Genomic DNA, 22,715 nt, shown 5'->3' with positions numbered 1-22,715 from the left:
GTAGAAGTGACCAATAACAGAGTACATTCAAGATTTCTGCTGCCTGGCCAGTCACTTGAGAGAATGGTCTGCCATTTCCAAGAGGGACTAAACAAGGAACTGTACCAGAATTGCCTACCCCCCCCTGGGGGGGGAGGGTGCCACATGACCTGCAAGTATAGTACTATGTGGCCATTGAGGTTGAGATCGACCTGATGGGAATTCCACGAACACTGGCCAGCATGGAAGCAAGTGGTTCCTAGAGGGGGAAAAGGGCCTCCAGTCAGAGGAGGAAGATCCATCAGAAATTTGGTGGCTGTTTTTACTGTAGTAAGGAGGGGCACCGAGCCTCCAAGTGTCTTGCGCCATGACCAATGACTGCTACCCTGCCTCCGAGCCAACAGAAGAGTAAGACTCTACAAAAGCCAAGGGAAAAAACTTGTGCAGGGCAACAACTCATAGAGCATCAATCTAGCAAAGGAGAGGGAACTCCGATCCCTGCCAAGATGGGGCCAGTCTTCTATGAAAGCAACAGTGAAGGAAAAGACGATCCAATGTTAAGTAGCCCCATCATCCCTATGACTACTAGGGTAGAGATTTCAATCGCCTCCTCAGGGTTAAAGGGGGTTCTTATAGTCCTGTTGGACTTAATACTGTTGGATCCCTGGTCAGCCCCCAAGTCATAGAGAATCTAGGGATAAGGCTAAGGAAGCTATAGAAGCGGGCAGGGTTCCAGAGACCTGCCTAACCAAGCCTATGAAACTGAAAACAACAGTAATAAATCACACAGAGTTTATTCAATTTATCATGGCTCCTGAGATAACAGAGGCCATGGTCCTAGGCCTGGCGTGGTGGAAAAATGGAGCCCATCTATTGACTGGGTATAGAAACAAATGGCGGATGCAAAAGAAAATATCCAACCTGCAACAGTTAGTGAAAATGCAAAGAAGCTGCCACATGCCTGTGATTAAAAAAGCAGAAGCAGAAATGCCAATAAACTAGAGGGAGTAGATAGCTTAGAGCTGCTGATTCCTGAAGAGAATGCAATCTGGCTGAAAACTTTGGCGAGAAAGCACCTGACATACTTCTGCCCCACAGACTGCGCAATTGAGACTTGCCTAGGGCCAAGTTACCAAAGCCAAAGCTATAGTCAATGACACTCAGGGAGATCGAGGAGCTCCATCTTCATAGACAAAAATTTAGTTGGGGATTTCATTCAGCTGGGAAGGGTTGAGGATGGCAGCCCCAGTGCTTTTTAAAGAAAAGAAAAATGGGTCCTGTAGGTTGTGCATCAACTAAACTCTACATGTATGGAAAATATGTACTCCTTCCCTTTGATGAAGAACATGTTGGGGCAGCTCACAAAGGGAGGGATCTTCGCGAAGCTGGACTTGAGAGAGGCATATTATTGAATGAGAATTAAGAAATGGAATGAATGGAAAATGATGTTTAACTGCCCCCTGGGCTGCTACCAGTTCCTGATGCTGTTTGGACTACAGGGGCCCCCAGCTGTGTTCATGCAGCTGATAAATGACATCCTGCATGAGCACTTGTATTGAGATGGATTCTGGGAAGATATGGGTGATATTACAGTGGGAGGCCCTGCAAATGAAGAAACAATTGCTGGGTTTTCTCCACTTTGCAAACTTCTATTGCCATTTTTTTTCTTTTAACAGATTAACAGAGTTAGAAGGGACCTTGTACTGTAGGTCATCTAGTCCAACCCCCACCCAAGCAGGAGACCCCACCTAGTATAAGTCTATATTTAGAGTTCAGCAGGCCTTGCTGAAATCTATATATGTATTATGTGCATAGTATTTCACTGGTAAACTAATTTCGTCACTATGTTGAAGAATGAAATAAGATTGGTTTGGCATGATCTGTTTTTAATGAGCCCATGCTGACTGCTAGTTATTACTTTATTCATTTCTTGATGTTGGCAGATTTGTTTTTTTATTATATTTTCCAGTATCTTCCCAGGTATTGATGTTAGGCAGATTGGTATGTAGTTTCCTGGGTCTGTTCCCCCCCCCTTTTTTTTTAAAAGATGGGAATCACATCAGCTCTTTTCCAGTCCTCTGGTAGTTCCCTGGTTCTCCAGGATTTTTGAAAGATATGGTACAGTGCTTCTGAGATGACATCTGCCAGCCCCTTTAGAACTCTGGGTGTAATCTGTCAGGTCCTGGTGATCTGATATGAATTCATCAATTCATCCCCACATTCACTCAAATAGCCATACTGATCATGCATTTGTTGAAGACGAAAGGGGAAGCCAAGCCCAGTTCATCCTGAACTGGTCACTGAAGAGTGCCAAGCCGCATTTGAGAAACTAACGCAGCTTTTCGCTGCCAAACTGATCCTAAAGCACACTGACCTAGATGAGTCCTTTGTGATATAAGCAGATGCCAGTGATATGGCCTTGAGGGTGGTGCTGCTCCAAAAGAATGCAAAAGGAGAGTTGCAGCTATGAACGTCCTGCAAGCTTTTGGAGACTGAGAGACGATGGGCTACCTGGGAAAAGGAAGCCTAAGCAGTCAGCTGGGCTCCCCTAACCTAGAGGCAATTCTTGGAAGGCAGTAAGATTCCCTTTGAGGTGTGGATGGACCACAAGAATCTAGAAACACTGAAGGCTCCCCGAAAGCTGTCTCCCAAGTACAATAGGGCCAATACTTCAACTTCACTCCGCTATCTACTGGGAGGGCAACATTTCTTGGCAGACATCCTCCCAAATGCCACAGTACAACAGTGCTCAAGAGGAGATTATCAATTCCATCATTCCTTCAGAACAAGTAACAGCACTGGCCCTCATGAGATAGCAAGAAGCATTGCCATCATAGCTGACCAAAAATCTAACACAACCATTAATAGTAGCCTTGGCAGGGGGTGAGTGGTTCCAACAATACAAATGTGAGCTGTCCTTAAGGGACGGAATGGCATGGATGGGGAGCAAACTATACATCGCATCGAGCCAATGATCTTAGTATTGCAGCAGAGCCATGATGAGAAGGCAGCAGGGCATTTGGGATTTGTACAAACCGTTCATCTGGTAAAGCGACAGTTTTGGTGGTGCAGATGAAGACAAAGACTAGGTAGCCAGCTGCCCTGTTTGTGCTTCAGTGAAGAGGCTGCCTGGCAAGCCTCCAGGACTGTTACAAATGTGGCCAACTCTACAACTCCCTCGAGGGACATATCTATGGACTTTCCTGGGGAGTTGCTGGAAAACGGTGGGAATACTGTGAACTGGGTCATTACGAACTTATTCTCTAAGCAAGTCCACTTTGTGGTGTGTCAGAGGATCTTTTACTTGATCCCTAGCTAGACTCTTTGTACAGCACAATTACCAACTGCATAGTGTTCTGAAATGCATGATCTCAGATTGGGGAGTGCAATTCACTTCAAAGTATTGGCGAGAGTTCCCGAGCTTGTTAGGTTCCTCCCAGGATCTTAGCTCTACCCAGCATCCTCAAATGAATGGCACCTCTGAACAATGGCACCTGTGAACGTACGAATGTAGTCTTTGAGCAATATCTTTGATGATACATGAACAACCAGCAAGACAATTGCGATGAACTTCTGCCCTTTGCTGAGGTGGCACAGAATAACACTACATAATAGCACCGGGTTTACCCCCTTTCGACTGGCTATCGATATGGAATTTTTGCCTATGCCAGAGTTCCCTCAAGAGAACTCTTTGTCAACTTCATTGACTGAGTGGATAAGTACTTTGAAAACCATCTGGCTCATGGTGCGCAAAGCATTAGAAGCAGCATGGGAAGAGCAGAAGAGACAGGCTGACAAGAAGAGACCACCTGAGAAGGAGTTTAGAATAGGAAATGAGGTGTACCTGTCCATGAGGTTCTTGCAGTTGGGGTAGCCCTGCAAGAGGTTGGGGCCTAAGTACATAGGTCCTTTCCCTATCATCCGGGTTGTGAATCCGGTGATGGTGGAATTGAAATTGCCAAAAAACCTCAAGCGCATTCACCCAGTCTTTCACTGTAGTTTGTTAAAGCCCTTCCGTAGCTCACCGCTGAGGCTGTTCATTGAGCCTCCCCCTCCCTAGATGGATAGAAGGAGAAAGATCAAGGATATTCTTGACTCCTAATGCTACAAAGGGAAGTTGCAATATTTAGTCTTATGGAAGGGGTTTCCATTGGCAGAGGCAGAATGGGTGATGGCAATGAAAATCCATGCCCCTAGACCACAGGTGTCAAACTTGCCGCGCCACGTTACCGTCATGTGACATTTCATAGTGTTTTTCCCATTTGCAGAGCTGGGGTGGCGTGCGTGTGACACAACTGGTCCACGGACTGCCAGTTTGACACCTCTGCTCTAGACTCATCAAGAAGTTCCATGCTAGGTACCTGGACCAACCCCGAAAGGATAATTAGTGCAAAGAGATCATGGTATAATAACACACGTGTATTTGTTTCCTTGTAGGATTAATCTTCTTTGTGGAGGGTCGGCAGCCCCACTTGCAACCAGACAACAGTAACAGGAGGAGGGAGGGAAGGCATTGGAACGAAATGACCATTGGCTTACCTGAAGGGTCGTTTTCAGGGCGCTGCGAAGGAGAGTCCAAGCAAGGGTTAAATACAGCCAATCTGCCCAGAACTGAATTGAAACTTTAAACCACGCCTCTGGTGCTGATTGTCTTCAGATTTTTTCAATGAAGACGTGGAACTGTTGCGCGCTGAGAAGTCCAACAATGGAAACAAATCCAACAAGGAAACAATTCAATTGGAACCGTAAACGTCTGAACTGTCACCAGCGGACCCAGACCCCAGGGTGGGGTGGACTCTCCTTCGCAGCGCCCTGAAAACGACCCTTCAGGTAAGACAATGGTCATTTTCCAGGGCGCTGCTCTGGAGAGTCCAAGCAAGGGACATGCCCAAGCTAATTGTCACTAGGGCGAGAAGCAACAATATTCAGGGTCTCTCCGCTGGTGTGAATGCCCTGAAGAACTCGCCTCCCGAATGCCCCTTCCGCTGACGCAAAGCTGTCCAATTTATAATTCCGGACAAACGGGGACAACGAAGTCCAGGTGGCCACCTTGCAAATTTCCTCAATTGGTGCTTGGGTCACCCAGGCTGTCGTGCCGGCGCTCCTGGTCGAATGTGCTGTTATGTCGCTAGGTACAGGTTTGGACTGTAGGACATGAGCGAGGGCGATTCAGGTCCTAAGCCACCCACCGATTGTAGAGGAGGACACTTTCCTGCCCTGGGAGGCCGGCTGGAATGATATGAAAAGCGATTCAGAGTGTCGAAAACCCGCTGTGCGCTTAATGTACTTGCGGAGCATCCTGCAAACATCTCGCAAGTGCCAGCATTTCTCCCTTGGATGTTTAGGGTGTGGACAAAAGTCCGGGAGAACTACCTCCTGTGCGGAGTGGAACCAGGAGTTAATCTTGGGGATGAATGACGGGTCCAGTCTGAGAACTACCCTGTCTTGTCGAATCAAGCATAAGTCCTTCTGACAGACAGGGCAGCCAGCTCTGAAATACGCTGTGCCGAAGTGATGGCGATCAAGAAGGCTGTCTTAAATGTCAAATGTTTAAGACTGGCAGTCCTGAGTGGTTCGAACGGGGGACCGATGAGGGCACGCAGAACCATGTTGAGGTCCCAAGAGGGATATCTGTGAACCACTGGGGGTCTCAGGTTAGTTGCGCCTCTGAGAAAACTGCGAATGGTAGGATGCTGGCCAAGCGAGGAATGTACGTCCGGAGCCAGAATGATGGAAATTGCGGCCACCTTACTCCGTAGGGTGTTAGGCGCTAGGCCCTTGTCCAGGCCATCTTGTAGGAAGTCCAGAATGACAGGGATCGAGGCTGAGGAGGTGGAAATCCCACAAGCAGTGCACCAGCTGGCGAAGGCTCTCCAAGTAGCGTCGTAGATCTGGGTCGTGGACGGATGCCTGGACGCTTGGATGGTGCAGATCACTTTGGCCAAGAGACTGCCTCTGCTCAGGAGATCCCTCTCAAGTGCCAGACAGCTAGTTGCAGCCACTGGGGCTCCGGGTGTTGAAGAGCCCCCTGGCTGAGAGAGATCTCCTGCGGTGGAATTCGCCAAGGTGGCTCGACAGAGAGGCTCACCAGGTCTGCAAACCAGGTTCTCCTGGGCCAGAACGGTGTCACCAGTAGTATCTCCGCTGCCTCCGACAGGATCTTCCGGATGACTCTGGGAAGTAGAGGTAGCGGTGGGAAAGCGTACAGCACTCCCCACGGCCAAGGGCAGTGCAAGGCAACTTCCCTCAGCACGCGGGTCATGGAACCTCATGAAGAACCTTGGTAGGTGCATATTGGATGCGGTAGCAAAAAGGTCTAACTGCGGACAGTCGAACCTCTGGGATAATTGCTGGAACAGGTGCGGATGCAGACGCCACTCTGAGTGGTCGACCGTGGCTCTGCTCAGCCAGTCCGCCTGGGTGTTGGTCTTGCCCGAAATGTGTTCCACCTGTAGGGACAGGAGGTGTTTTTCCGCCCACCACCCTAGGACATCAGCCTTTGACATCAGGGATCTGGAACGAGTGCCCCCCTGGCGGTTGATGTGTGCCTTTGTCGCAACATTGTCCATCAGTACCCTGACGTGACGCCCCTGTATGCCAACCTGACTGCCCTCAGCTCCAGCCAGTTGATGCTGTGAGCGGCCTCGGAAGGGGACCTCCTGCCCTGTGCCAGTTGACTGTGGCAATGAGCCCCCCAGCCGTACAGGCTGGCGTCCGTTGTGATGGTGAGACGGACCACTTCTTTGAAGGGGGATCCCTTCATCAGGGCAGGGGACAACCACCACCTGAGGGAACGACGTACCTCCAGGGAGACCGGGATTAGCCTTGTTGAACTGCTTTTGTTGGCCCTTTGGTAAGGGAGCAGGAGCCACTGGAGTGGGCGGGAGTGGAGTCTTGCCCACAGCACGATGGAGAGGCATGAGATCATTTTGCTTAGTAGCTGAGACAGCTGAACGACCTTGGCCAGGGGAGACCGCTGCACTTGTGCGACCCTCTCCCTGAGGCTCGTCACCCGTTCCGAAGATAGGAAGACCCGGCAGGAGACAGTGTCGATGATGGCCCCTAGATGCTGTAGTCTGGTTGTCAGAAGAAGATGACTTTTCTCCAGGTTTATGGAGAACCCGTGGTCTTGAAGCACCTGTATGGTGTATTCCAGGTCTCGGGTCGCCTGTTGGTGGGATGACGACTGGATGAGGACATCATCAAGGTAGCAGTGCAGTCTTATTGGATGGGATCTGAGGAAGGCCACCAGAGCCACGAGGATCTTTGTAAATGTCCTGGGAGCCGATGATAGGCCGAACGTCAAGGCTCGATACTGGTAGTGGCGGCCTGCGTAAGTGAATCTCAGGTACCGGCGGTGGGTTTTGCGGATGGGTACATGGAGGTAGGCCTCCTTGAGGTCTATGGATGTCAAAATATCTCCCGGCCTGATGCATCCCAGGATAGACTGGAGGGACTGCATCTTGAACTTCCAATAGGTTACATGATAGTTTAACCTTTTTAGGTACAATATTCCCCTCCACGCCCCGGAATTTTTGGGGACTAGGAACAGGATTGAGTAAAATCCTGTCTCCTCCTGACCTGCCAGAACAGCCTCTATGGCCCTGATATCCCTGAGGTGCCTGATCTCCTGTTCCATGAGAGCCCGTTTGACTGGGGATGAAGGGACGGGGCACCTGATGAAGTGGCGGGGGGGAGGGAGAGGAATTCCAAGGTGAGACCCATACGGATCGTTTGTAGGACCCACTGGTCCGACGTGATCTGCTCCCACTTGGCGTGAAATAACTGGAGACGCCCTCCTATGGGAGCTGATCGTTGATGGTCATTTGTATCTTCTAAAAGGGCGTGAACCAGGACCCCCCCCCCAAAGGGGCGTTTGGAGTAGTGTTGTTGGCGACCTCTGTCGCGAAAGGACTGACGGTCCTGGGACCGGTCAGTTTGCTGGGGATACGTCAGAGGGAATGGGGCGGAGCTAGTGGATGGCTCAGTGTTCCGAAAGGGTTGCCTCCTGTAGAGTTGGGACCCTTCCGATTGGACTTTTTTGTGACCGATGGCATCACCTTCTTTTTGTCCTTATTTTCAACTAGGACTGGGTCCAGGACCTCCCCGAAGAGCTTGTCCCCTTTAAAGGGAGCTGTGACAAGCTTCTACTTGGAACGCATGTCCACGTTCCAGTGTCTGAGTCACAAGAGGCATCTGGTGGTGACATTAGACGCTAGGGCTGGCATTTGCGGTGTACTCTGTGGCTGCCATGATCTTATTGATATCTTGCCTCAACTTGGTGTCCCTGGCTGGAATTTTTGTCAGTAACTGCCTCAACCAAAACAGGGCTGCCTTGGAAAGGAAGGAGGCTGAGGCGGACGTCTTAATCGCCCATGCTGCCACCTGGTGAGTTTTGTGACAAGCATTCTCAGTCCTCTTGTCCTCTGCCTTGAGCCCTTCTAGTAAGTCAGGGGGAAGAACAGACGTAGAGATAAGGGCCGCCACAGGAGGATCAATTGGAGGTAGTTTAAGCAAATCCTCCAGGGTGGCATCTACTGTATAAAGTTTCTTATATTGGGCTGTGCCCATTGCTTTTGAACCATATTGAGAAGGAGTTTGGGGACTGGAACTATCTCCTGGGCCGACACAGGCTCTTCAAAAAGGTCGCCAGATAGGACATCTGGGTCATGGGTCGTCAGAACCGATGGGGTGGACCCCATGCAGGTTGCTACTTTAGCCTTATCCAGAATGGTTTTGAAGTTGGTCAGTATAAATAGGCCCGAAAAGGTAGGCTTTTAAGAAGAACCACCTTCATCCCCCGAGAACTCGGCTTCCTGCCTAGGCAATATGTCTTCCTCTTCCTCCCAGTCCAAATCCTCCAAGGCTAGGGAGGAATGGGGGGACCGAGGAGGCTCGGTGAAAGATGCTGCTCTGGGAGCAGCCTGGGGCTCTAGATGGCGGGTCTTGCGAGTGCGTTTGCCTCTCTATTGCATGCCTGCTTCGATGCCCTGGGATATAGCTCTGTTGATAACCTCCTGCATTTATGCTGAGAGGTTGGGCCCTTGGTCCTCAACTGGGCGAAGCCTGGGTAACCTCCATGGAGGATTCCTCAGGAGTCACCTACTGGTAGGCTTGGGTCTGTTGCTGGGCCTTGGAAAATTGTTTTTCTAGGGCCTTCTGGTGGCGTATGGCATCCTTATCCTGCCACGATCCCTGCTTAGGCCCGGGTTTGGAATAAGGCTTGTTGCCTCTGATGGCCTCCCTGGCAGCCATGCCGGCCTGCCTAGCGAAGGCTCTGGAAGAAACCCCCATTGGTTCAGGGTTTTCTGGGATCTGATCTGCCATGGTGTTAATAATGGGCCCAAATTGAGACAGGTAGGGGACCACCTCCACTCACCACCTCACAGTAGCACACCGCAAGCCAAAGTGCTCAAGAAGAGACACAGAAGGTTGCAGGATGAGATTCAGCCAAGGCAGGGGTATAGCGCGAGCAAAGCCAGCTCCCAGCGCCTGCAGGAGAGTAAGGGCTGCAATCCAGGCGACCACAAGCACTTGCTGCTTCAATCCGAAAGGCTAGGAGCCCAAATCGCCGGTCTAACCGGTCAATGAGGTCTCCACGTGGCTCCTGCTATGAGTCAGGCTTTAGGCAGCTGTGGCATGCGGTCAAAATCGAAATTGGCAGGGCTCCAAAATGGCAGCCGGAACTCCCTGCTGCCTCTTCAGCCCTTTTTAAAAGTGCCACTATCACTTGGGAGAGCCCTGAGGAGCTGTGCCAAATGCCGGCTTGTAAAAAGCACGGACGACGGCAACGGAGCTCTCAGCAGAGATTTCCTCCCACAGCAGGGTTGCTGTGGCAGCGCTGGCGGCGGCGGTCCGACCCACGCGCTTCCCCAACAGCTGTCTGTGACCCAGCGGTACGGCATGCGGTCAAAATCGAAATTGGCAGGGCTCCAAAATGGCAGCTGGAACTCCCTGCTGCCTCTTCAGCCCTTTTTAAAAGTGCCACTATCACTTGGGAGAGCCCTGAGTAGCTGTGCCAAACGTCGGCTTGTAAAAAGCACGGACGACGGCAACGGAGCTCTCAGCAGAGATTTCCTCCCACAGCAGGGTTGCTGTGGCAGCGCTGGCGGCGGCGGTCCGACCCACGCGCTTCCCCAACAGCTGTCTGTGACCCAGCGGTACGGCATGCGGTCAAAATCGAAATTGGCAGGGCTCCAAAATGGCAGCCGGAACTCCCTGCTGCCTCTTCAGCCCTTTTTAAAAGTGCCACTATCACTTGGGAGAGCCCTGAGGAGCTGTGCCAAACGCCGGCTTGTAAAAAGCACGGACGACGGCAACGGAGCTCTCAGCAGAGATTTCCTCCCACAGCAGGGTTGCTGTGGCAGCGCTGGCGGCGGCGGTCCGACCCACGCGCTTCCCCAACAGCTGTCTGTGACCCAGCGGTACGGCATGCGGTCAAAATCGAAATTGGCAGGGCTCCAAAATGGCAGCCGGAACTCCCTGCTGCCTCTTCAGCCCTTTTTAAAAGTGCCACTATCACTTGGGAGAGCCCTGAGGAGCTGTGCCAAACGCCGGCTTGTAAAAAGCACGGACGACGGCAACGGAGCTCTCAGCAGAGATTTCCTCCCACAGCAGGGTTGCTGTGGCAGCGCTGGCGGCGGCGGTCCGACCCACGCGCTTCCCCAACAGCTGTCTGTGACCCAGCGGTACGGCATGCGGTCAAAATCGAAATTGGCAGGGCTCCAAAATGGCAGCCGGAACTCCCTGCTGCCTCTTCAGCCCTTTTTAAAAGTGCCACTATCACTTGGGAGAGCCCTGAGGAGCTGTGCCAAACGTCGGCTTGTAAAAAGCACGGACGACGGCAACAGAGCTCTCAGCAGGGATTTCCTCCCGCAGCAGGGTTGCTGTGGCAGCGCTGGCGTCGGCGGTCCGACCCACGCACTTCCCCAACAGCTGTCTGTGACCCAGCGGGGCCCGAGCAAGCCCGGGACACCGGGAGGATCAAGGGGTGAGAGACAAGCCAAACTGGAAATTAAAACAAATTTTTCTCACCAAGCCTGCTCCAAAGTAAATATCACAATCTTTTCCTTTCTTTAACATAATTGAGAGTCCAAGCAATCTATCTAGAATTGAAGAGAAACTCGAAGCGCATCCACTGGGCTAGCTGAATTGAAAAAAACTGGAGATAATCAGCACCAGAGGCATGGCTTAAAGTTTCAATTCAGTTCTGGGCAGATTGGCTGTATTTAACCCTTGCTTGGACTCTCCAGAGCAGCGCCCTGGAAAATTTGGAATTCAAGTGTGCTGACTGGAAACGTGAAACAGACTCAGTCAACACCACAAGATAACTGGCTGGGAATGTCCAAGGCAGACAGATCACTCCCAAAACAAAGTGCGTGCAAATGATTGGTGAAAATGGACATTGGGAGGACTAGGGGGAAAAGGGGAAAGTTTTCCTATACCATTTGTATGCAAAATAGTTAGAACTGGCTTTTCTATTTCTGTACCTATATGGAATTTTCATACTTTGCTAAAAAAATGTCCCAGGAGGTTCTTTTGCTGTCTTACCGAGTTGGATGGTTGACAGTATTAATGTAAACTGTATTTTATTAATCCCTTATCGTATATAAACCTGAACCGACTCATACTTTGATCTTAAAGTCCAGTTTCCAAGGTTTTGAAGCATAAGTAAAACATTAGAATAATATTAATAGTCTTACCTTAAACCAGAGCTTTTAATTGCTTCTATACCTTTTAATATAAAGGTTTTTTTATTACAGATTTTAAATATATTTGTTGGATATATAGCTGAAATTTGTATTTTGGTTCTTTCTGCTTGATAATATATTATAGTAGTCTCTTCTTTCAGACACACCCTTTCCAGACCACAGACCTATACTCTCTCACTCACACACAGAGAAGTAAAGATACATATAAAAAATTCAGTGTGGTACCTGAAAAAGGGATTTTTCAGGTCAAGAAGATTGCTGGATTTAGAGCCTGTTTGATCCACTTGAGCGACAATACTTATGTCATAACTCTGTCTGAAAAAGAAGAATAAGCGGTATGGTGAACAATCATCTCGTTATCCTTTATGACAATTAGAGAAGACCAGTTCAAGCTAATGGAGATCCTGAATGAAATGAAAGATAAGAGAAAGCAATTATGAATTTGATTTAAAAAGGAAATATAAGAGATACTAGAATCAATTTCAGCCACTGCTCTTCTAAAGTATTATAGAAAAGACCAAACATTTTCTGCTAAACTATTTAATCTAGAAAGTGCAATAATTGTAAATAAATAACTAATTTTATGTAGGCCTTCCCTATTTTATTTCATGAATACACGAGTATAGCTTGCTGCTTTTCAAGAACTGTTTTCAAATGTACTGTATTGAAAGATAATCAGTAACATTAGAGATAATGAAGACAAGTTGACAATAAAATCCTAATTGCAAAATGTTTACTTGAAAAAAATAGTTTTTATAATAAAATTGTACTTTGCAACTGATTTTGGAATCTGTAAAGTAACAATCAACTCACAATACCTAACAAACATATTTTAAATAATTTTTGCTATATTCAAGTTCACTATTGAATCCATTAGACCAGGGGTGTCCAACTCAAATTTCATTGAGGACTGCATCAGTATTATGGTTGCCCTCAAAGGGCCAGTTGCATGTAAGACTATAATGACTCACAGCCGCCAGGTGGGCATGGCCGGGTGGTTGCCATGACTAGGTGGGCATTGCTGGGTGTGTTTGGCTGACTCGATGCCGCTAACTGGGCGTGGCTAGCTTGTGACGGCTGGGTCGGGTTGGAACAACTTACACTGACTAACTCCCTAAACTGCTGGCAGACAAGCACATGCATGCACACATACACACACTGCATTCCAAGTTTGGGGACTTTTATTCATAGATGAAGGAGAGGGTCTTCTCTCCAAGCCTAGGCAAGATTGGCAGTTTGCTAACTTAGATGTGGATAAAAGTCTCCAAGCTTGGAATGGTGTGTGTGTGTGTGCGAGAGCACATGGACGCATATGCATAGCACGCCAAAGGATATGTTTCTCTCCCAATCCCAGGTATCGTTGGTGTGTCGTCTCCTGGCAAAGCAGGAAGTGGGGGACACTGCTGCATGTAAAGTGCAAAGGAGAAAGTTTGCAGGAAACAGTTTCCTCTGAGTCCAATTTCTGCTTTGACAGATCTCTGGAGAGGAGGGGGGATGGCAGGGGAGCAGCACTCCCCAATCCTGCACTACAGAGGCCAGCCCTTCTTGAAAGGGAATCCTCATTTCCAATCGTGTGTGGTAAGGATGCTGGCTTGTTGGGGCAGCCTCCCCTGCCATCCCTCCCTCCTCTCCAGAGATCTTTCAAGGCAGATGTTGGACTTGGAGGAAGCTGCTTCCACACGCAGCAGTGTTGTCCTCCACCTCCTGCTTTGCTGGGAGGGGGCACTGGACAGAGAAATGCCAACCATGTCTGGGATTGGGAAAACTTCTCCTTTGGCATGCTGCGCACATGCATACACACACACCATTCCAAACTTGGAGACTTTTATCCACATCTGAGCTAGCAAACTGCCAATCATGCCTGGGCTTGGGGAGAAGGCCCTCTCCTTCCTCTGTGCATAAAAATCCCCAAACTTGGAATGCAGTGTGTGTGCATGCACATGCTTGGCTGCCAGCGGTTTGGGGAGACAAGGAGCTTGTGGGACAGAATTGTCCCCATGTTGAGTTAGTCGGTGCAACTTATTCTGTATTGATCCAGCCGTCCCGAATCGGCTGTGCCCAGTAAGCGGTATTGAGAAGGCCACATCGAGCAAGCCACGGCAATCTAGTCGCAGTGACCTGGCTGCGACCACCCAGCCATGCCTACCGAGCCGGGCTACCTGGTCTCTGTGATTAGAGAGGCTCCCTTTGCCTGTCCTCTGCTAGTGCTGCTGCCACTGACAAGGCACCCAAAGAAGCAAGGAGGTAACTACTCAATCTCCTACTACTACTAGTCTGCTTGTGGGCCAGATCTAAACACATCATGGGCTGGATCTGGCCTGTGGGCCTTGAATTTGACATATCTGCATTAGACCCTCAGCCACTTTGACAATTTACTTTGAAGACACTTGCGCATTTCCTCAAGATGATTCCTCACATCTTACCTCTTGTTGGCAATGAGGAGGCATGTTCCTGAGAGGGTGTCACCAGCCTTAGCAAAAAGCGGAGACTGAAACAGGCACCGAACTTGATACCAGTGGGTAAGAGGTTCTGTGGGAGCAGTTGAAAGCCAAACAGTCATTCTAATAGAAGGATAGAGACAAAAGTCAAGTGTAGAAGCTCCATGAATGCATAGTCCATCTCTGAAATATTTACTGTAGTTTTAAAAACAGATTCAGCTGCACAATTGTTTTCTGCAAGCCAATATAACATACATTAGAAATTCATATGTAACTTATTAGGTGCATAGATTTAGGGTCAAATAACACAACTTTAGAATTAACTACCCTCTTTAATCAGTCTTGAGATAAATAATGTTGGATTAGGAAACTCTTCATTTCCAAATAAGAACAATAAGAAAGAAAATCCAAAAATGCACATTTTCTTTCTTTTCTTTCTTTTTCACATATTTAGTCACAGGACACAAATCAAAAAATAATTGTCATTTATAGTTGCTATTGTAATATGGCGTGTTCAAGTTAATGTTATACAAGATTGTAATAATAATTAAGTTAACATTTGATGGTAGGAAAGCACATATTTGTCTCACTTACACTGAACCAATGAAGGCTACATCAAACCAGAAAGCCAACCCATGGACTAATCCTGAATGTAGCATGTGGAATTTGAATGGAATTTCTATCCTGGAAAATAAAAGTCACAGTGAATTGCATGAAACTAATTTCTTGTAGACACATTATTCTACATACATGGACAACATATAGTGCACATTACATACTAGGAATATAATAACCCCTTTCACACAGTATATAAGGCACAATTACTCAAGTCAAACATTATAGTAAGAATTCTCACTGCACACTTCAGAGACTCAGATTGGCTTATGTTGACATTTGTCATTTTGAAAAAGAGGGTAATAATTTTCCTTGAAGTGTTATTTGATTAAACAAGCATTTTTCATTCTTCATGACCTTAAGATGTGTTGATGTCAATTCCAGTATTTCCCAGATAGTCACACATCTTAAAGTTGCCAAGGTTGAGAAAATCTGGATTAAAGAAATCTTTCTTTTAAAAAAGATTGGTTCTTAATTCCTATTTCAATTTAAATGTACATATTTATATTTCAAGATAAAAAGATCCTCAAACAAATATTATGCACAATAATTCTATGTAAAATGTTTATCTATGCCGATAGCTCAGAATTATCAACTAGGTTCCAATTTTGACCCCCCAAAAACCCTACCTGGATTGAGAACAGGCATTAGCTAAATAATATGGGTCCTATTTAGGGGATGGGCTATTTTTAGACTTTCTAAGAAATGACAAAAATCAGCAGACAAGCATTGAAAATGACCCCACCAGCACCTAATCCACAGCAATTCAAATAATCCAGCATGATGATTTTTCCAGTACTCAAAACCTATTCCCGCAAGGTATTGAGCAAATAAGTCTTCCCACAAGCAAAGTATGTTTGATATAGACACCTTCACCAGGGTAAAATCCACAACCCCAGTGTAAAAGAAAGAGGCTAACCAGAAGCATGACCTATTTTGGGTCAGTTCTGGGTCAGCATGGAAAATATTTCAGGGAAAGGTCCTATCAACTCCAAAGTAATGAATGAAAATTCACAAAAGATGAGGTTTAGACTACTCTTTATGGCAGATTCCCAAATTGTAATCCTATGATGGCTCATCTGTATAGATTCCGAATGGGAAGTGCATGGAAGAAGGAGAGTTATATCACCAAGTGAGGTCAAAAGGTAGCTGCAAAAGTTTGCCAATGTGCTATCGAAAATTATTGACCATAATTATGATGGTTGATATTTTGGCATCTAATTAAAAACAAGTCTTACTAATGTAAAACAAACATAACATTTCTAAAGGTAATATAAGTTCTCCAACATCACAGTGGGATCAGAGTCTTTATTTTTTTCGACAAAAGATTACCTGTGCAAATCTGCTTCTTTGGCATCTAAGAAGTTTACGGTGTATTTAACAGATTTGGCCATTAGAATCCTAATATCAAAGGTATCCTAAGAACAAAAAAACAAATTAATAATTAGTTCTGGTTAGGGTATGATGACTGGTCTTATAGACCCAAAAATGTCTGGGGGAAAAATAAACCTTTCAGTTGATATTTCCTCCAGCTCATCTGCAGTTCACCAAATGGAGAAAGCTATACTATATTATAGGATTGTGAACTTTCCAGAAAGACTGAAAGCTGTCTGTCAGTACACACATATAGTACATTTCTTCAACTTCTTAAACCAAGCACACGTTTTTCTAGCATTGTGCTGGCAGCTGCACAATCCTGGGGAAAAATATAGCTATTTCAGATCTAATGCATTGCGCAGTTTTATTATGCTACACTTTCCTTCTTAAGTTTCCAGTAACATTGAAGCAGATGCAGACAATGGGCAATGGAACAAATTACTCTGTGATTTAAGCCCCCTCTCTAATTCTAACACTTCAATATTTTGGTCACAATTAATTCCAAAAATCTTTAAATGGAGGAAAACCAGCCATTCATGAATTACCACAAAAATTACCTAATGGAATCACAAGCACGGTGTTTGCATTCAGAATTCTCATTCTAAGTAGTCTTCTTTTCAGGAAAAGAAACAAGGATGTGTTAATTGTGTCACAGCTGCCATACTGCTGCTGCTTCACTTTTCATGTTGCCAGCCTGACATAGCAACAGGGGGAGGAATTGGAATGTGGGTGATTTGGGAGGGATTGGGTTTGAAGCAGTATCGGCCCTAATGTGAGGAGTACCAATCAAGGTCAACAAAAGGAATGTAGCAATGGGAAAAGCTCAAACATAGGGTCGGTTTCCTGAGAACTTTCAATTGGACAGTGACTGATTAGAGGGGTTGGCCAGGGAAAAGGGAAAGTTAATTACAGCATTATCATGCCCAGCCAACAGATGCTGTCTGCTCTATTCTGTAACTGCTTTATTATCAGTTCAGTATACCCTTGAAAAAAGAGCTGAATCAGGAGTCTTTCTTTGCTAATTAGTTTAAATGGGATGTATGACACAGGGAATCTGTAAACATTGAACCAAAGGGCATGAAGCTCTTAACAGAAAAAAGTTCTCTCACACATTGTCTGCTTCTTTGTAAAACCTTAAGGGGGATGAGTTTTATCAAATTTCTGTTTGAGTCAGACGAAGTCCTTCTCAAAGAACTTCCAAGATTTCTATAAATGTGTTCAAAATCAGAAAGTGGTATTTCAGGTAAAGCTTTGCCTGAAGAGTTCCAGCCAACTTTTGATTAATGACAAAATGACAAATACTAGTGTATTCAGTTATTCTGTGTGAGGGAAAGGTGCTATTTATTGAACATGGGTCAAGAATGAGGAAACTGTATAGTTGTTGAACAGCTATATCTAGGATTAGAACCATCACGGGTAATATTCATGCCAACACGGCCTTGAAGCCATGTTAGCACAATGTCTGTGCTTAGCACAATTGCATATCTATGGCATTCACAGGTTAATTATTTCAACTACTATCAAACCTCCAAAGTGTTATAGGAATAATTCAACTTACTACAACAGGCTGTCGGAAATATTCATCTACTGCTGCACCTCGGAGTGCTGATAAATCTACTCCATGAAAAGATGGCTGATACCTACAATATAAGATATCACCAACTGATAAGATGAAAAATATAAAATATTAATAAAATATTAAAGAAAAGAAATCCAAGAAGATACTGATGCAAGATTTGAAAATAAACGCATCTCTCATACATTAGCTTCATCTGAAAAAACCATTCCGGAAATATAGCTATGGCACTGCAGGACACCTGGAAGAACCTGCCTGCTACTTAACTAGAGTAGGCAGAACAGGCAGCACTGAGTTCAAATGAAACCAGAGATTCTTCATGTAGTTCAACATTCTAGCAATAAATCCCATAGCTCCTTTATACATTTGGGGTGACCCAAGTGGGGAAATACAGTCCCTGTTTGCTGTGAGATAAACTACAGTAGCAAAAACTGGATTTCAGAAGAGAAAAGACGCACCAAAAGTTAGCTTTTGTGAACTGTTCCATGTATAGCTGTTCATCTGTAAATGGGGCTAGATGGACATCGCCAATAGTTGGAAACATATTTCCTGAAATGGAGCAGAAGACAACATATATTTATAGTTTCATTTTAATTTTTTTAATAGAAATATTTTATCTTGTTTTTCAATTTCAATAAAATCTCTGAAGTTTGATCAAATAAGTTTTAAAAACAAACAAACAAACAAAACCCTCAGGAGGTCAATTGTCAAGACTGATAAGGTATTAAAACAAAATAAAAGCAAGTTAACAAATCAAATCAAAATTCTGTCCCACCTCATTTTTGTTTTGTTTTTGTTTAACATACTAGCTGACAAATTCCAAAGAACTCAAAAATTTGCAGTTTAGCTAATAAAGCTACCTTATACTATTAATGGTACAAAATTACAAGCGTGGAAAAGTATTTCAAGTTAAAGCATTTCAACATTAAATGGGCTATTCTACTTACTGAAAATGTTCAGAACTTACCAAGAGAATTCTATCCCTGAAATGGCCCACCGCCAAATGCTTGGTAAAGTCTGAATAGCCCATTTAATGTTTGAAGAGGTTTGAAACCTCCGTTATATCTTTGCTTAGAACCCCAAATTCTCTTTGTATCCTGACCAAAGCACTTGAAAGACAGCCACAGCACATCAGTAGGAACAGCCCTACAGAAGGGGACTGAAGTTTAATCAAACCAGTACTTCAAAGTACTGAAGCCCTGGCTAATTCAAATGGGAATGGTCATCTTTCATGAAGGATTGATGTTTCTTCCTATTACTCCATCGTTCTTCCTTTTCAAAAATTATATGTATAGAATAAGATATAAACAGATGTGCATAAGTAAAAGTATCATACAGAGGATCACCAGAACCGATATTTTGTTAATCTTATTAATTTAAAAAAATTATGGTGCTAGAGTTTGATATAATAACTGTAATAGCCAATTCCAGCAGTTGAGTGCAGATCAACTTGAAAGAAAACCAAGATCATTCAAATATAAGGGAATGTTCATTACATCTTTGGAGGTTTTTTAAAATTGGAGAAGGGTACTGGTATTGGGAGAATAGTGATAAGTGGGCCAAAATAAAATTTGTGGATGAAGTTAGTTATTCTTAATATAAAAGAACTGCAAGAATAAAAAAAAATTCCATAAACCTAGCATATTTAATAACATTAGTTGAAGATACTGCTTATCTACAGGAGACTCATTTAATAGAACAGGATAAATTTATATTAATGAAGTAGAAACAGGATAGAATCAGGATGGGGCAGATTCTGACAGCTACTTTGATAAAAACTACCTTCTCCTCCCCCAAGTCTTGCCATGCTGTCCCACTGTGGCCAGGGGTATTTGTATGTTTCTGGGAGGGATGCCAGAAGTGTATGCCAAATCTATATGTTCCCATCATGGTCATCCAAAGCACTAAGGTAATCCTAGCTGCCTATCTGGCAGACATCTACTTTGGGCAGAAACAATATAGGAAAATGCTGGAAGCATTTTAATGATGACAGGAAAGGCATCCATTCATACTGCATGGGAGAAGGCAATGTTAAACCACTCCTGTACCTTTCCTAAAAACTCCACATGGACAGAAAATATAACATATTGATGATATAGTGTTGGAGGATAGGCCTTTCAGGTCAAATGGCACTTAACATACTATTGAGGAAGAGCTGAGGATCTTTTGGAGCATTAATGTTATTTATAGCATGGGTAGATTAAGCCTTTGGGACATCTACTGTATTTTTCAGAGTGTAAGAAGCACACACACACACCCCGCCTAAAAGAGGCTGAAAATTTGGGTAAGTCTTATACTCTGAATGTAGCTTTTTGGAAGCTTGTTTTCAGCCCTAATGAGGTGCTAATGAGTGAAGCGATCTTCCTTTTCAGGCAAATCAAGGACGATGGCTGTTCCAGCTGGGAGAAGATGATGAAAGATTTGAAGATTGCCTTAAGAGGTACTTCTTTTGTCCAGTTTTTATTTTTGGGAGATAATCCTTTAAGGGGCAAGGCAGAGAGTTCCTGTGACTAGTGATTTCTATTCTTTTGGAGATAATCCCTTTAAGGGCAAGGCAGGGATTTTTCCTATCTGAGTTATGTCAGGCAACTACTGGGCTGATTTCTTGATTCAGCTTTGGTACATTTTTACAGGTGTGAAGTGCTTTTGGCTGAATGCCCAGACATCTAGTTAAGCTTATTAAGAGTTTTCTCGCTGCTTGGGGAAAGAAAAAAAGTGGCAAAAAGTGTCATTTTATCATACTATTGTGTTTGCTTTTCCAGTGTCATGGTAATAAAAATGAATACTTAGTAAGCAGAATCCCCCCCCCATTTCCCCCCCCCAAAAAAAAACTAAGGTGCATCTTATACTACGGTGCGTCTTATACTCTGAAAAACACAGTAGTTATTGATATTGCCATGTAGAAAAAGAAGTCAGAAGCAACAAAGACAAAATTAAAGTGGGAACAAGAAGCAAGAAGGCTCAACACACTGAACAATGAAATGAAACACCAAATTGACACCTTAAATGATCAAATTGAGGTGGACGGGTAAGATTACAATTACTCAGGACATGAAAAAGGAGGTAATTAGGAAAGTTATAGCAAGAACAATACAGGTAGTTGAGACAATTAGTCTCAACTTAAGACTAATTGAGCCCACAATTTTGATCATAAATTGTGGCAATCATAAAGTAGGCCACTGTGTGACCAGAATTGATTTTATGACCTTTTTGTGGCAATCCTTAAGTGAACAGAGTGATGGTAAAGGGAATGCAGTGGTCATTACTCAGTTTTTCCTGGAAATTGGAAGTAAATGCCAGTTTGCAGCAAAAACATCATAAATCATGGACACATAACCATGGAGTGCAGCAATCACAAATGTAGGCCAGTTGCCGACCATCCAAATGCAGTTATGTGACCATGGGGTGGGAGGGTCATTGGAACTTCAAATCTGGATTGTAAGACCCATTTTGGGGTCTGCTGTAACTTTGAATAGTCACTAAGTGACCAGTTGTAAATTGAGAACTACCTGTACTTGGCTACAATCCAATCAATAACAAAGCAATATCAATTATACTTTGTAGACAACCCTTTAATATAACATTCAAATAACTTTATGCTCCAAGCACTTTTTCAAAAAAAGAGGAGTAGTTTTATAATCAATTTAAAATTGACAGAAAATGCAAGCAAGATGTGCTACTTTGTGATTGGAATGTCACACTTGGAAACATTAATGAGGAAAATGTATTTGGAGTATAAGACTTAGGAAAACAAAATAAAGCAGAACACCAACTTATCAATTTTTGCCACTCCAACAATTTAATCACAACAATTTGATCACCCACCCACCCACCTGAGCACGAGCGAGTGACCCACCCATCTGTGCATGTGCGAGTGACCCACATGTGCGGGGGGCGGAAATTTTGCCCTCCCCTGGCTCCGGAGGCTTTCCTGAAACCTGGGAAGGGCGAAAACGGTGGGCTGGGGGAGGCTGTTTTCGCCCTCCCTAGGCTTCAGGAAAGCCTCCGGAGCCTGGGGAGGGTGAAAAACAGGCTCAATGGGCCAACCAGAAGTTCAGGGACAATTTTCCGGTTAGCCTGTTGGGCCATTTTTCGTCCTCCCTATGCTTCAGGAAAGCCACCGGAACCTGGGGAGGCTGAAAAACAGGCCCAACGGGCCAACTGGAAGTTTTGTCCCTGAACTTCCAGTTGGACCATTGGGCCTGTTTTTTGCCCTCCCCAGGCTCCGCAGGCTTTCCTGAAGCATAGGGAGGGTGAAAACGGCCTCCCTGAGCCCTCTGGAACACCGAAAATCAGCTGGCCAGCATGCACGCCAGAACTGAGAGCTGCTGTGCCAACAAATACGGCTCTGCATGCCATCTGTGGCAGCCGTGCCATAAGCTCGCCATCATGGACCTATAAGGTCTCTTCCAAATCTGTTAATCTGTTCATCCTAGGGCTGAAAAAAACTGGCTGGTCCAACGGCAATCAAGTAGCTTTGTACCTAAGATGGGACTAGAACTCCTGGTCTCTTCTTTTCTAGATTGTTACTTTAACTACTCCACTGAACTGGATTTCTAAGTGAAAACATTTAGATCTTCAGACTAGTGCTCTTCCAATGAGCTATTTTGGCTATTTTAGCTATAAATTCTCCATTCTAAGTGCTATTGCTACTTTATTCTACCATACCAGTGAACAAATGCATGACTAAAACTCACTGTTTCTTGTTCAAATTTTTATTAGTTTTAAAAATTTTACAAGGAAAAGGGGTTATAGGGTTATAAAACATTTTGACAGCTACATCGTGTGTGGGGGAGAAGCTCCCCCAGGTCTTGCAACTTCCGGCAGCCAAAGGTGACGGACACATGCGTCCGCCTTTTTGCTGCTCCGGTGGGCTCCCCTGAAGTCTAGGGGGAGCACAGGGTGCCTTGGAGTGGCGCCCTGCCATAGGGGCGGCTTGCTGGGACCCCCTGGAACGGCGGCGGCAGCGGGGGGGTGTCTCCAGCTTTGCTCAGGAGCCAGGGAGTGTAGGGAGCGCGT

At 45.3% G+C, this 22,715-nt stretch overlaps 1 protein-coding gene across 9 annotated transcripts in view; it reads right to left on the bottom strand.

Moving 5' to 3' along the window:
* CARM1 (coactivator associated arginine methyltransferase 1) overlaps positions 1-22,715 on the bottom strand; it is a 115,929-nt gene that overhangs the window by 12,874 nt on the left and 80,340 nt on the right. For all 9 annotated transcript variants that reach the window (XM_081945689.1, XM_081945691.1, XM_081945694.1 and 6 more), the window contains 6 exons: positions 18,155-18,245; positions 17,679-17,760; positions 16,076-16,161; positions 14,723-14,812; positions 14,114-14,251; positions 11,916-12,005 (listed from right to left, as the gene is read on the bottom strand). In XM_081945689.1, coding sequence (XP_081801815.1) covers positions 11,916-12,005; positions 14,114-14,251; positions 14,723-14,812; positions 16,076-16,161; positions 17,679-17,760; positions 18,155-18,245 — 577 coding nt within the window. The remainder of the gene's footprint in view (positions 1-11,915; positions 12,006-14,113; positions 14,252-14,722; positions 14,813-16,075; positions 16,162-17,678; positions 17,761-18,154; positions 18,246-22,715) is intronic.

The sequence above is a fragment of the Natrix helvetica genome (assembly GCF_964273705.1).
Source record: "Natrix helvetica genome assembly, chromosome: 2".
Lineage (NCBI taxonomy): Eukaryota > Metazoa > Chordata > Lepidosauria > Squamata > Natricidae > Natrix > Natrix helvetica.
Note: the sequence above shows the minus strand (reverse complement) of the source record. Positions and strands in the feature narration are given on the sequence as shown.